Source organism: Ambystoma mexicanum, chromosome 8 (assembly GCF_040938575.1).
Source record: "Ambystoma mexicanum isolate Mex_15411 chromosome 8, UKY_AmexF1_1, whole genome shotgun sequence".
NCBI classification, from domain to species: domain Eukaryota; kingdom Metazoa; phylum Chordata; class Amphibia; order Caudata; family Ambystomatidae; genus Ambystoma; species Ambystoma mexicanum.
The window spans coordinates 646,543,465-646,558,388 of record NC_090929.1 but is presented as its reverse complement, the minus strand read 5'-3'; the positions used below and the strand labels follow the sequence as shown (position 1 = coordinate 646,558,388).

The 14,924-nt window shown below is 49.1% G+C and overlaps 1 protein-coding gene across 2 annotated transcripts in view; it reads right to left on the bottom strand.

Moving 5' to 3' along the window:
- The window catches only part of TMCO4 (transmembrane and coiled-coil domains 4), a 1,142,020-nt gene that overhangs the window by 540,693 nt on the left and 586,403 nt on the right, over positions 1–14,924 (bottom strand). For both annotated transcript variants that reach the window (XM_069610379.1, XM_069610380.1), the window contains one exon: positions 6,598–6,717. In XM_069610379.1, the coding sequence (XP_069466480.1) occupies positions 6,598–6,717 (120 nt within the window). The remainder of the gene's footprint in view (positions 1–6,597; positions 6,718–14,924) is intronic.

The following is a 14,924-nucleotide window of genomic DNA, read 5'->3' as shown; positions in this document are numbered from 1 at the left end:
GTCATTTACATGCGCCCCGACCCCCCATACATCACACACACAAACTCATTCATACATACATTACATGCACACTCATTGCACACATGCATACATACATACATAATGAGCTAACATGCAACACCCTTTCACACTGCTCGTTTCAGAAAAGGCTTCCCTCACTTATCTGCCTAACAAAAGTATGTGTGCACATCAGCCCACTACCCTCAGATGTGAAAGAACACATAATGTTGTCATATGTTGGCTTGCATCCGTGGGGAGGGGGCTGATGTGTGCATTTCAATTTTGTAAGGTAGTTCAGTGATGGAAGCCTTTATTTTATTTTATTACATTTGTTATATGCCCAGACCCTGAGGTATCACGGCGTAGTTACAGACAGTGGCAAATACAATCTTAAAGTAGAGTACATAAATACAAAGAAGATTACAAAGAAGATTACAGTTCAGCATTTCTAAAAACAGGTATATACAAGGTCAGTGGCGTTGAGTATGCACGGTTTGGTTCTGTGTACAATGGACTAGTTAAATAACCAGCTTTTGAGTGATTTTTTTAAATAGTGGGAAGGAGGTTTCGTTCTTGATGTTGGTGGGAAGAGCATTCCAGTGCCTCGGAGCAAGTACTTTGAAGCTGCTTCCACCTGCTTTTTCTCTTTTGTAGCGTGGGATTTCGAGGTTTTCACTGTTGCTTGATCTAAGGAACCTAGTGTGGCTTTTCCTGGTAACTGTGTTGAGGAGATATTTTGGCGCTTTGTTGTTGATACATTTGTGAGTGATGCTAAGGGTTTTAAAGAGTATTCTTGATTTGATGGGAAGCCAATGGTTGGCTCTCCTGATATTTGAGATATGGTCTGATTTTTGTATGCCTAGTGCTGCACTAAGGGCTTTGCTCTTCCTGAAAATAGCAGCTTTATTTTGCTGCATTTTTGTAAATAAATGTTTCTGCATAAACATAGAAACACTTGAAAGCTGCCGGTTTTACGAAGGGCTTGTCTCCCCTCTCTGAGTAACAAAAAGCCCCATCCCTCAGCTCAAATTTTGTGGGGGCGGGAGGGGTGACTGAAAACCCAGCCAGCACAATGGCGTTGCGTGCCTGCAATGGGCTTGGCGTCTTCCTTTCGCCTGACTGACGCTGACTGCACTCTCCAGTAACACCGCTGACTGCACACTCCAGTAAAGCCGATGACGGCACACTCCATAACCTGGGCATTTGTCCATCCTTGTACCAACACGTTTGATCATTCTATTCGCCCCTTTCGATATCCCCACAGGAAAGGTGCAGAATGAGACATGCTTTCTTTGTTGGCATAAAAAGGCTGCAGATTTATTTTCACAACATAATCAACTCAACGCTTTGGGGTAAGGCGCTTTTTAAATCAATAAATACAAATAAATACAAAACTCAAAACACAGCAAACAAACTTTGTGAAAATAGCTCTGAAGGAGCGGCGATCCACTGACTGCTCCGTTGTCCAAATCCTGCTTCCCCCTTTCCCAACCAAGTCCACTGTAGGCAAAAGCCCCCCACCCCGTTCCAGGTCTGGGGGGGTGCTGTGTAGTCAGGGGAAGCTGAGCCCTCCTTGCTACCTCCAGTGCCCCTTCTGGCTTTCCCATGGCTCATTAGCAGTCTGTAGCTTGCCACTGGTCACCAAAACACTGCCTCGCCGTTCTGCGACAACGGACAGGCCTTGCCATTCTGCCATCTTATAAGCAGTGCGGGTGGGAGGAAAACAAACACGCAGGTCCTCCGTTGTTGGGCATCCGTCTGCTGGGGCTGTAATTTCCTAAAGACGGGGACCCTAAAGCTTATAAGCTGCCTGGCCTGCCCCTTCCCATTGTCTTTTTCGCTGGCATCTAGCACGGTTTTGCTGGCTCTCCGCCCCTCAGGATACCTCCCCCTTACCAAGGAGAGGACGGCTGCCCATGTTATCCGGGCACCTCCTCAATTATCTTCACGTCGTCAACTCCATAACCAGGGCATTTGTCCATCCTTGTACCAACACGCTTGATCATTCTATTCGCCGCTTTCGATATCCCCCCAGGAAAGGTGCCGAATGAGACATGCTTTCTTTGTTGGCATAAAAAGGCTGCAGACTTATTTTCACAACATAATCAACTCAAAACACTGCAAACAAACTTTGTGAAAATAGCTCTGAAGGTTGCGGCGACCCGCCGACTGCTCCATTGTCCAAATCCTGCTTCCCCCTTTCCCAACCAAGTCCACTGTAGGCAAAAGCTACCTCCAACCCCTTCCAGGGCATGGGGGGGGTGCTCTCTTTGCTACCTCCAGCAACCTTGCCGCTTAGGCCCCCAAGGAGCTCTGGTCCCGAGAAGAGCAAAAACCCTTCCGGCTTTCCCACGGCTTATTATCAGTCTGTATCTTGGCCACTGGTCGCCAAAACACTGCCACGCCAAAGGTGGGTCCATGCCCACCATGGCTCCCCCCTTCCTTCTCTTATAATACCTGCAGTTTCCAACCTCTTTGTACTAAGAACTTTACTCCAAATTGCACTTTGTCTCCCTTATTACTCCTTGGCTCCAACTTCAAAATGTGATACTACCCCTCTCCTTCACATGCTCCTCTTCCGCTTTAAATAGGCACCACTCCCCCACCACCATTCTCGCTGTTCTGCCACCCTTGCAGGAGTTATCAGGCTGGGGAAGCGCTGTCCCTTGTGGGGGAACCTGAGCTTTTGTTCCTTTTGCTCCTGATGTGCTACAACCACTCTCCTTAAGAGGCGACCCGCTGCCTTATTCCCAGTCTTTAATACCTCCTACACCTGCTCCTCTTCCGCTTTTAATAGGCACAACTCCCCACCACCATACTCCAAGTTCGCCTGCCTTTGCAGGAGTTACCCGGCTGGGGAGCGCTGTTCCTGATGTGGGAAGCTGAACTTTTAATCCATTGTTAGAGTTCAAAACAAAATTGTCTTCCTATCCCCTTGCATTGCCCCCTCCCTACTTTATGAAGTTAACTCTAATCACATGAATCTCCTTATTTTATTGGGCCAAACTCTCCAACCACCAGAATCCTCAGACTGCCTGCCCCTAATATCCTTATTTACATGCTGACCCCTTCCCTCTAGACTCTAGAGTCCCTTGTTTGAAACCTGCGCGTGCAGTCCCCTTTAAACCCATAAAACTAGACCCCTGCACCAATATTAAAAGTGTTAATCACCGACCTCTGAGTTAACCTCCCGCATTCTCACCCCTGATTTTGACTTTGCCGTATTACCTGCTCCCCCCCTGCCCTGCTTTAAATTCCCCAGGGGCACGGGTGTGGGCCAGTGAGTTTCACCTATGTTTAGCCTTCTCTTTTGGTTTTGTGCTACCCCTCTGCTTTCCTTGACCTGCAGACATGCTGGGGTTGCCTGCGGAATTTCCACCTGTGTGTTTAAATCTGCAGATTATGCCAAAAGGGCAATACCTCTCCTCAAACTTCCAACAGATAGCCTGCTCCCCCTGCTGATAGCTGGGTCGACTATTCCAGGAAGGGTGCCCGCCAAAGGACCCCTCCACCTGTGCCACTCACACCATCTCTCCCTCTCATAATGTGGCTTCTTGTCAGGGGCCTTGTCCCCCGTTTTCCTTGCTGGCACCATTTCCTCAATGTACCGCCTGACATCAACCTCATCCCAGGATATCCTGGGCCATACCTGCATTTTGAGCCTGAAACCCCTGTCATATTTTAGCCAGTGGTCGGCACCATAAGTCAAGTACAATGTATGTATGTACCGCTCATGAGCAAACAACGCCCCTGCATCCTGTGGGAATTTTTTTCGATCATGATGGATGCCAGTTTCCTAAAAGCTGCCAACCAATTCTGGATGTTCTCCTCCACCTTGGGCCTTCTCCCTCTCCTTCTCAGACAATTCCTGAAAGCCCATCCCCACAGGTTCCTGTCTAACAAGCTAAGGATCTCAAAAAACTCTTTCTGCCAAATCCTCTCCTTGTAGGCCAGCGGGATGTGCCAAACCAAGGAGTTCCCCGCTACCCGTATTGGGGCAAAGTCCGACATTGCCCTCCCATACTGCGTGGTGTCACCCCACACAATCCCCTGCCCTTGATTGGCTGCCTGCGTTGCTAGCGGCTGCTGCAGCTGGCAGATCCCCCCCCCCCCGACAGGGGTTTCCCTGGGCTGTGCAGAGGGTTGATTACCCCACAGCAGCCCCTTGCTGCCTGCCAGTGTTGCTATTCCCTTCTCCAGCTGACTGGCTCCCCCAGTTGGGGCTCCCCTGGGCACTGAGGAGGCTTGACCCATGACCGTGGGGTTCACCCCCCCCCATGCTCCCACCCTCTGAATCTCACCTTGCTGGTGCATCGTCTCAGCAGTCCTCCCAACCTGATTAAATGCATTTATATTTCCGCACACATCTGACCATTCCCTCCGTTCCCCCATGCTTGTAAGCACTGCATGAACATACCTTTAACCTGCCCCAAGGACGCAGGTCCCTCTGCTGCCACCACCGCCGAGTTGGCCACAGGCGCGCTGGGTACACTGCCGCTAAACCTTGGAGCCTTCGCAGGTAAGGGTGCCGGATTGGCCAAAGGCTCCTGCTCGCTCCCCCTACCTCTAGCCCCTGGAATTTTTCGCTTCTTGGCCACCTCTGCCTCCTGCTTACTGGCTTTAGCCTTAGCAGTCAGAGTCCTCTTCCTCTTGGTTGCAGGTTCCTCCTCCTCGCTGGGCCCGCTCTCCTCTTCCACTTCTATGGCCTGGATATCCTACATTGCCTCTTTAGCTGAAAAGTTAGGGAACAATAGTGGTGATTCTGCCCTTTGGCTTGGTCCAGCTGCTTCCTCATCCAGCTGCGTTGCTAGCATGTACAACCAATTTGGCCCATGCTTGGCAGCAGCCATACATCCCATCAATACGAACTGCTCCAGATCTTTATCAGGGCAGCAGAGCCCTGGCATGCCCTGAGCCACTGTAGACATTTTCGTTGTCGCAGTGGCCTCCTGGCACATGCACTGCGGTGGGGTGACTAGTTGCAGCAGCCTCCTGGCACACACACTGCAATGTCTACTAACATGCAATGACTACTGCAATGACTACTAACAGCGACCTCCTAGCACACACACTGCTAAGGCGAAGCACTCTGTCCTATGACTTGCTGCGTCCTTTTTGTTCACCGAAATGCTTGTTTCTGGTGATTACAGCCCTGATGTAGAGACCCAGCGATGAATCCACTACTTGCAGCGCCTACGGTCACACGCATTGCACTGGCTTGTGTTTGACAGCAGCCTCCAGGCACATGCACTGCACACAACGAGTTCCCTTCCTGTAGTAGCCCGAATGATCAGCGATGTTTGTAGCCTGCACGAGGCTGTTTCCCAAAGTATACTTGCGCTGTTTGCAAGTTCCACCAACACCAATTCACCAGCCTGCAGCCCGGTTAGCCCGGTTCTGTATAGTTCAAATGAGGTGACTAAAGCACAGTAAACAGGTAACCGCTGTGTTATTATGCGGCTGAATGCAAAACTCTCTGTGCCTTAGTTTGCTTTGCCGAGCGTTACCTGCCAGCTAAGACTTTCACCCAACCATAGCCGGGTTCCTTTAGGACTAGTCAACTGATGCCCAGTTTCTTAAATGTCTACCGCGCATATAGAACGCGATTTTATGGCAAGCCGAGCACCGCGTTCTACCCCCTTTATTCGTGCCGGTGTTTGCTCCTTAACTAATAAAGTTTGCCTGTATTTTTCACCCCTACCTGGTGGCCCAGCTCCTCAGAGTTAGTGTGATACTTTCAAATGCGGCATATATATAAATAATTACAAAGAGCATGTGTGGCACAGTTTTTCAACTTGATAAGAGTCCAGTGTGGCACAGTTATTCGCCCCAAGGCGACCCGGATTCAAATGCCTTTCCTCGACGAACGAGGCACTGTTATTTCACCACGAATGTAGCCCGGGGTCACCTTTTCTCCCACCTTGCACACCGGGATCCGGCCCGTCTCGATCCTTCGCCGCTTCGCTCCCAGCACCAGCGTCTCCCACGCCGCAGCTCAGCAGGTACTGGCTCACTGTGTTATCGCTCGCCGCAGCTCCCCCGCGCTCCACCGACACACGCCGCAACCCTGCTCCACCGCCAGACCTCCTGGACACGACACAAGCAGCCTCAACTTCTCTCCTGGCGTCCTATTGGAACCAACGAAATTTTAACAGAACAAAACAAACACGCAGGTCCTCCGTTGTTGGGCGTCTGTCTGCTGGGGGCCTGGGGCTGCAATTTCCTAAAGACGGGCACCAGGCGGCTTATAAACTGCCTGGCCCGCCCCTCCCCATTGTCTTTTTGGCGGGCATCTAGCCCTCAGAATACCTCCCCTTACCCTGGAGGTATGGAGGAGAGGACGGCTGCCCATGTTATCCAGGCGCCTCCTCAATTATATTCACGTTGTCACCTCCAGAAACGCACTCCGCATGGTAAACTTTTAAAATTAGGCTTAGAAGGAAAAGCAGTTGCTGGTATCCGAAACACAGATTCTCTAAATATGTGTGCCATACAGTGACAAAGGGATACCATTCCTCACTCTTTTCTACACTCTTTTGGTGTATGGGACAGATTTCCAAGAGGTTTGAGGTAGGATAATGATTGCCTCATTCTTACCATATTTGCCGGTACACAGCCACCCAGTGATGGCAATTGCGATGTGAAGATGTCGCCCTCCTGTCAGTGGCAGAAATTCAAACTCTTCAATGGCCCCAACACGCTTCTTCATCTTGTACCCTGAGTTAACAAGACAAACACAGCAACATTAGAAAAACACGTGAAATACACAGTGAGAGCTTCTCTTTGGTACCCTATTTTTAGTCAGTGGTGTGAGCTTTTAAAATGCACAAAATCTTTTCCCAGCATTTCAATGTCAGAGGGCCCTCAATATGACTTTGTGAGCTATGAGCTAATGCCCCACACGCTCAGAATGCTCCACACACTTACTCATACTCCCATGGTTGCCTTGGTGTCAACCACTGTTGCTGAGAATGTAGCTTATATACCCTGACAGTGTACAGTGTTACACGTATAACCAGAGATGACACAGTGTTGCTGAGAATGTACAGTGTAGCTTATATACCCTGACAGGGTACAGTGTGTCCCGTATAACCAGAGATGACACAGTGTTGCTGAGAATGTACAGTGTAGCTTATATACCCTGACAGGGTACAGTGTTTCCCGTATAACCAGAGATGACACAGTGTTGCTGAGAATTTACAGTGTAGCTTATATACCCTGACAGGGTACAGTGTTTCCCGTATAACCAGAGATGACACAGTGTTGCTGAGAATGTACAGTGTAGCTTATATACCCTGACAGGGTACAGTGTTTCCCGTATAACCAGAGATGACACAGTGTTGCTGAGAATGTACAGTGTAGCTTATATACCCTGACAGGGTACAGTGTTTCCCCTATAACCAGAGATGACACAGTGTTGCTGAGAATGTACAGTGTAGCTTATATACGCTGACAGGGTACAGTGTTTCCCATATAACCAGAGATGACACGGTAGGTCCCTTAGAAGCTTATAGATTTCATAATGCGTATACTGCGCCCCATACATCCCCAGAGAGCTTAGTATATCCTATAGGTCATGAGAGCATATGTGTTCATCTGCCATATACAATTAGCTATGCAAAAATGATTATGAAGAATCCCATCTACATCTACAACTGAATTTATTAACGGGAGCCTCAATGTACTTCTCGGTTCTGGTAGGCTTTCTATTATTTGGTAAAATTTCCAGTGACTTACTGTCCTCCAATGAAAGGCTAAACAGAAAGAGACAATCGTTGCTCAGGCAATATGTGTGCTGCTTCATTACTAAGTTCAGATACAACTGGATTAAAATAATGAGCACAGCTAAATTTGCTTAAAATAACGAAATCCACTTATCTATTGTGACTTGGGGCAGTGTGAGCTAGTGAATTAAGATCCGCGTTCAAGAGACCAGTGGAGAGAGTGCAGGACTGCAAGTTGGTTTGCCTTGTAAGTCCTACTTCCCCATTCCCCTGACTAACTGTCTCCCTTCTAAGATCTCCTATCAGCTTACAGTACACAAAAAAAAACCGCCACCACAGGCCTAGCCATGAGTACATTAAAACTAACTGAGCCACGACCAAGCTCTCCTCCTTAGCCCAGTTAGACTCTCCTACATCAACAGCTAACCACACCCAAAGCGCTGTAGTCTATCAGATCTTGGGGTCTTCTATATGGATAACATACTGTCAAGCTTCTCCGCCAAAACCCATAGAAAGCAAATTGGCACATCAGAACCGGGTATTTCCAACCAGCACCCATCAACACCACAGGTTTCTCATCTGCCTTTCTTACTGTCCAACTAATTAACCATGCCCCTCTTTTGTCTTTCATAGCCAAGTGGAGTGAGGCCACCAATAGTGGCAGAGATGGGCACTAGATAAGACTGCTTACATTACATTGCATAATACTTACACAAAAGCCAAAACCTTTGCCTTTGTTAGTACTTGTTTTCAACATGACTTAAGTGCAAGGGCGAACATCTGTCTTATTTTTAATTACAACAGTAACTCATTAACATGCACAATAGAGGCATTGCATCTCAGAAGACTGCTTAGAAATAACACTGGTAGGCCCAATACAACACACACGTCGATACATCTTAATGAGAGAAGTAGGTAGAAATCAAGAAATAGACATTTCCCAAGCACTGCCATAATGGAATTGGTCATTACATGGGAACAGCTGGAAAATGTTGCAAGTACCCAATCATATGATGCCAGCGTCTCACATGTGCCTATTAAACAGCACAAAAGCCTACATTATAGACTTTGTTAGTACTTGGTTTTTTTAAGTACCAAAGTACCCATCTGTCTTATTTTAATTACAGGAACTCATTTACATTCATAATTAACCCATTAAAAACTGCTTACAAATAACACTGGTGGGTCCTGTTAAACACAAAATTTGACGTTACTACATGATACTCTATAGTTTACACTAATGATGAGCTCATCACCCATGTATCTGCATTTATATGTTAGCCTTGATTTGCAAGTAAAAGATGATTTTCATACAGTATGTTTCAGTCAGATATTTCCGGATACTTATAACTTGTCATTCCCGCTGATATACTCCCATGTCATATGAAATTGATTTGCCTACTGAATATACCCAAGAGTTCACCCAAGGGTGTGCGTGTTGATTTTGTGTCCTTGTGGTTTAGTGCTAGGCTTGTGGGGATCCAAGTGGGATTGCAGGGTCCCAACAGGAGCATAATACTTGGCTAGAATTCCCACTAGCCCAAGTTCCGGCATATAGGACTCTTCCGGGCGGGGAAATGGACATTCAGGAACAGTGCATTGTGTTCCTCTAGAGCACCTGGAGTTCGTATCCAATATAAAACATTTGTACTGCAAAAACCTTATGGTGCAGACAAGAGGACATGTGTGGAATGTATCTATACCCTGGTCTCACAGCGGCCAATCCCACATGGGGGATTCACAGCCCTCCTACTCTGTGGGTACTCAACGTGATATATACAAAAGGAAGGATATAAACGTGCTGTAACCTATAGTCACAAATGTGGACCTTTACCCAATACTCATTTATTTTAAACAAATATTTTAAATTTTATTATACATATCACACACATAAAACACTAAAATGGATGTAAAAAAACATCAGGATTGGCTATGGGCTATGTTTTTCAATAGAATTGTTCACAAAGGTACACATTGAAGTGATTGTAAACCATTTTGGATTGAGATACTGAGATCCTCTCCACTATTTACTATTTGTTAATAAATATGTGTACTATTGTGTAATGTGTGTTTTACATTATTTTACATCAATGTTAGTGTTTTATGTGTGTGATATGTATAATAAAATACATAATATATTTTTCTTAATACATGAGTATTGGGTAAAGATCCATATTTGTGACTATAGGTTGAAGCACGTTTATATCCTTCCTTTTGGAATGTATTTTAGACATACCTGACTATTGTGCTTGTAATGTGCATGTGACTCCCTAACATTCAGTGTACATGTGTTTTGCTTGTAAAGTATAGATGAGCTTTCAACTATAGACAGTTGCCCTAGGGATTGATAGACTACTTATAATACCCATTGCTGCTCCTGTGCTGCAACCCATAAACTACAGCTGAGTCCCACGAAAAATTCAGTCCTGCTGTCACATTGTAACTGACATAGCAGTCATCTCTGCGCCTAAACACAGTGCCTCTGCATGATTCTAGAATGTTTGTCATCTCTGCCATTCGCACCCAGTATGGGGGTGCTGGTCAATCAGGCAGCCAAGAACATTAATTGGGCTGTATGGTAGGGTACAAGCCCACGTTCCGAGCTGCCCGGGCAGCCAGCACCCCTTCCCTTCCCCGCTCCCCCAATCCCCACACCTCTTAGTACCCATGTAGTTCCCTACACGGGTGCTAAGAGGTTGATTTTTTTTCAACCTAAACAACAAATAATAAACTTACCTTTGAATAGTGGCCCAGCACTGCACAGAACTGTCTTCCAGGCAGTCCCTTTCCAATGTTCATGATGTCAGTCATGAACAGTGAAAATGGACTTCACTGGATGACAGCACTCCGGCGTTGTGCTGCGCTGCAATGGTAAGCTTCTTCTTTCTTTCTTTATTAAAAAAAAAAACACAAAAAACCATTAGCATCCGTGTAGGGATCTACACAGGTGCTAATGGTGATATGCCCCTTGGTGGGGCCAACCCTGTAGGTAACGCACCGCTACCCTCGTTAAGGGACCCTTGCTGCACTTGGGCCCTTAACTTGGGCGGTGGGCCGTTACCTCCAGGGTCGGCCCACCACCTCGGAGCATATCGCCTCAGTAATATAACAGACACCTAATTCCAATTAATATTTGTATGCAATGTAAAGCTCTTTTAGTTTTCTTGCTTTGACAGACTACTGTCTTCCAGAGGGCCTTCCACTGCACAGCGCTTCAAAGCCAAGACCATGGCCCTCATTACGACCCTTGCGGAAATCAACCGACCGGACCGCCATAGCGTAAATAGCGTTTCCGCCATTGCACGATGGAGCAAAGTGCGGCTCATTCCGACCCATCGGGCACGAGCACCACGCCATGGCGGAAGTGCAAAGTCCGCGATGGCGGAAATGACCCCAAAACGGCCCACACCGCCGCCGTACGGCGCCCTAGGTGCAATACCGCCACCCATCTCAGCGGACACCGCAGTGAGCGCCAACCGGAAAGTACGGTGACCGTAAATATACGGAAACGGAAGTAAAAGCATGGTCCCGGAACGGGAAACATCCCGCCGTACACCTATAAAACCACAAATTCCACACAACCATTAAAAATACTACCCTGAGACACATCCCAACCCGTCATCCACCCTAGTGAAACCAAGAAAAATGGGAAAAGTAGCGAAGAAAGCGTGCGACCGCAAGCGGCAGGTCCACTTCTCTCGTGAGGAACTCACCGTGCTCACGGAGACCCTCCAGGAGAATGCTGCCGCCATCTTCTCCACGCAAATGACCAGGACGGCACTTGCGAACAAGAAGGCCATATGGGCCCTGGTGGCACAGCGGGTAAGTGCGGTGGGGACCGCACCCCGCAACCCACAGCAATGCAGAAAGCGATGGGACGACCTGCGGATACGCGTCCGTAGCATACTTTCTGCCAACCGCAACATTGCCACAGCTACCGGGGGAGGATCGGAATCACCCATCAAGTTGACCCCCTGGGAAGAAATCTGTGCCTCCACCATTGGAATGGAGAGCATAGAGGGAGTCGGAGGGATGGAGAAAGGAGTGCAGACATCCGAAGATTCAGGTAGGTGTCCCAAATAAAACAATGCTAAAACCACAACGTCCAATCATGTGAAGTACCACGTGCCCACATAGTGCAACAGGAACACATGTCCAGGAGAACGTCCACATACATAGGCCTGATAGCACACTTTAAAACTCACATCAAATACATAAATAATTAAAAATCCTAAAAACACCCTCTACACGTGCAGCAGGCACACCCTAACTGCAGGCTGCCAAACAACTGCACCCTCACTCCACACACAAATGAAACCACCTCCAAGGCCCCGACCCAAATCACCCTCAGGTACCACCCCAATGCATGTGATACATTGCCATTCCAATTCCCACAGACCCATTAATAACGCTCGCCCTCCTTTACTCCACCACAGGGTCCGATCCAAACGACGAGCTCCAGGACACCCCTACCAGCACACCTGCAAAGAGGGCCAAGACCAACGGCCAAAGACCCTCCACCTCAGCTGCACGCATCAAGACACGGCAGCAGCACAAATCAAGTGACAGCACACAGGAGGGAACTCCAACAGGCACCCCAGCAGCCAGCATGCCCACAACACCACCACCACAGGTCCCCCCAATGGATGCCACAGTAGGCACTGCTTCTGGTGGCAGCAGCACCATAGGTGATACTGCATTAATGGCAGCATGCTCCGACACAGAAAACGGGGATGTCGAAGTTAGATCCATCCATGACCTGTCTCAATCCCCCTGTCTGTTCCATCCCGTACACCATGAGGATACCACGCAGGGGCACCCACAAGACGACGACTGGCCATCCCCCACAAGCCCTGTGGCAAGGCAACATGAGGTGATCAGCCCCTCTGTGACACCACCGCAAATGGCCATGGCCCAGCAGAGGCAACAGTCCCTCGACCAGGTAATCGTGCAACAGCAGCAACTGGCCACGCTCCTCAAGGACCATGCCGATGAATGTGGGGGCACTAAGGCAGACATAGAAACATCAACTGAGACACTTAGGGCAGAAATGGAGAGAAGTACAGAGACACTAAGGGCACAAATGGAGAGTAGCACCGAGAGCCTGAGAGTACAAATGGAGAGAAGCACCGAGAGCCTGAGAGTACAAATGGAGAGAAGCACCGAGAGCCTGAGGGGGGAACTGCATGCGACGTCCAAAGACGTATGTGCCGAACTTGCCGCAGTGCGCCGTGTGCTCACTGAGCTCTCACAAACCCTTAGGGACATGCATGGACGTGAGCAGGCAGAGACATCATCCGTTGCAAGTTCCGTCCAGGGCAGCCCCCAACGTAGATCTGGGAGGAACCTGCGCTCCACAGGCAGGGGTGCCCCTGATACCCGCAGAGGGGGCTTGCAATAGCGACAGCCCACTGACAATGAGCATCTTTGGACACTGGTGTTCGGGGGGGAGGTAGGAGGGTGGAGGGGGTGTGTTGGGCTCACTTGGGTGGCGGGTCGATAGGGTGTTTAACATGATATCACATATGCCATAAACAATGCACGATCATGCAATGAGATGTGTGGACATTGATCTTTGTGTACGAGGCCATTATAGGCGTACAGTCCATATTGTGCATGTTCCAGACACACACAGTGCCACGAGTCCCGTGTCCATGTATCAGCCACCAGGCGTGAGTGCTAGAAGCATGCATCTATGAGATGCTGACGAATGTCACGGCCCTCCTGTGCCTCGCAGACTCCTTGAGGTGCTGCCACATCCCCACCCTCATCATGACCATCATCAGGTGCTTGCAGTTCTGCGTCAGGGGGCATGGGCACATTTCTACGTACGCACATGTTGTGGAGCATGACACATGCCATGACCATCTTTGCAACCTTCACATGGCGGTACAGGAGTGCCCCGCCAGACCTGCTGAGGCAGCGGAAACGAGTCTTCAGTAGGCCGAATGCCTGTTCTATGACTACACGGGTACGTGAGTGGGCATGGTTGTAGTCCTCCTCATGCTGGTCCCGTGGGTTCCGGACTGGTGTGAGGAGCCATCTCTTCAGTGGATACCCGGCATCACCTGTATGTGGACAATAAAGGAATTTTGAGGAATGCCATTGCTACGTACGCACCCCCCCCCCCTTCCTGCCAGGTCATTGCCGCATCACATACCCCACATCATCATGCATGAAATGAGACTCACCGAGTAGCCAGGATCTGTTCCCTGCGTGTCGCTCCATGTAGCGTGGTATAGTAGAGTTCCTCAAGACCATAGAATCATGGGTTGATCCAGGAAATCGGGCACAACAATGTGTAATGATCCTGTTGGAGTCACACACCATTTGTACATTCAGAGAATGAAATTGTTTTCGGTTGCGGTACTGGGCCTCCATGGCATGTGGGACGACCAATTCCACATGGGTGCAGTCGATGGCACCAATGCAACCCGGTATGCCGGCAAGTGCATGGAATCCCACTTTTGTGTTGGTAATTTCCTGCTCCGAGCGTGGTAGAGAGATGTAGTCGTCTGCGTGCTTCAGGAGGGCATCGAGCACTTGCAATAGTGTCCGTGAGAACAGTGGCTGTGATATGCCATGCAACTGTCCGACTGTGTGCTGGTAGGTGCCTGTGGCCAGGAAGTGGAGTACAGACACCACCTTCAGTAGGGGTGGGATGGCGGTTGGGCTATCTATCATGCTGACAAGGTCAGCCTGTGTCATGTCCACAATGGCGGTTATGGTGTCCCGGTCCAAACGGTAGAGGGTGTGGATCTGCTCATCAGTGAGGTTGAACGGATGTGCTCGGAGGCGTGGGATTGCGGGCTGCCAGCGTGGTGGTAGTGGCTGTGCTGGCGGCCCTTGCTGGCCCTGCCTTGCCCTCCTCCTCCTCCTGCGTCTCCGCCGTGCGGCCGGTTGTAGTTGGTGTTCGTCTTCTTCTTGAAGTTGGAGTACTTGCAGTGCTATCAGGTCGCCCAGGGCCAACATAGCTAGTCCTGCCGGTAGCATTTCGGAGTGGGTGTGGTTGTGGGAGGAGACTGGGTGTGCAATTTATGTGTTTTCAGGCTGTATGGCCTCCACCTGTGGTGATTCATTCCACCTGTGCAAGCTGCACTCCCCTTTGGGCGAGCACGTCCCGCACACAACGCTGCAATTCGACGAATGGCATCTTGCTATTGCAATCATGTATTTGTACCCGATGGCAGTGTAACATTG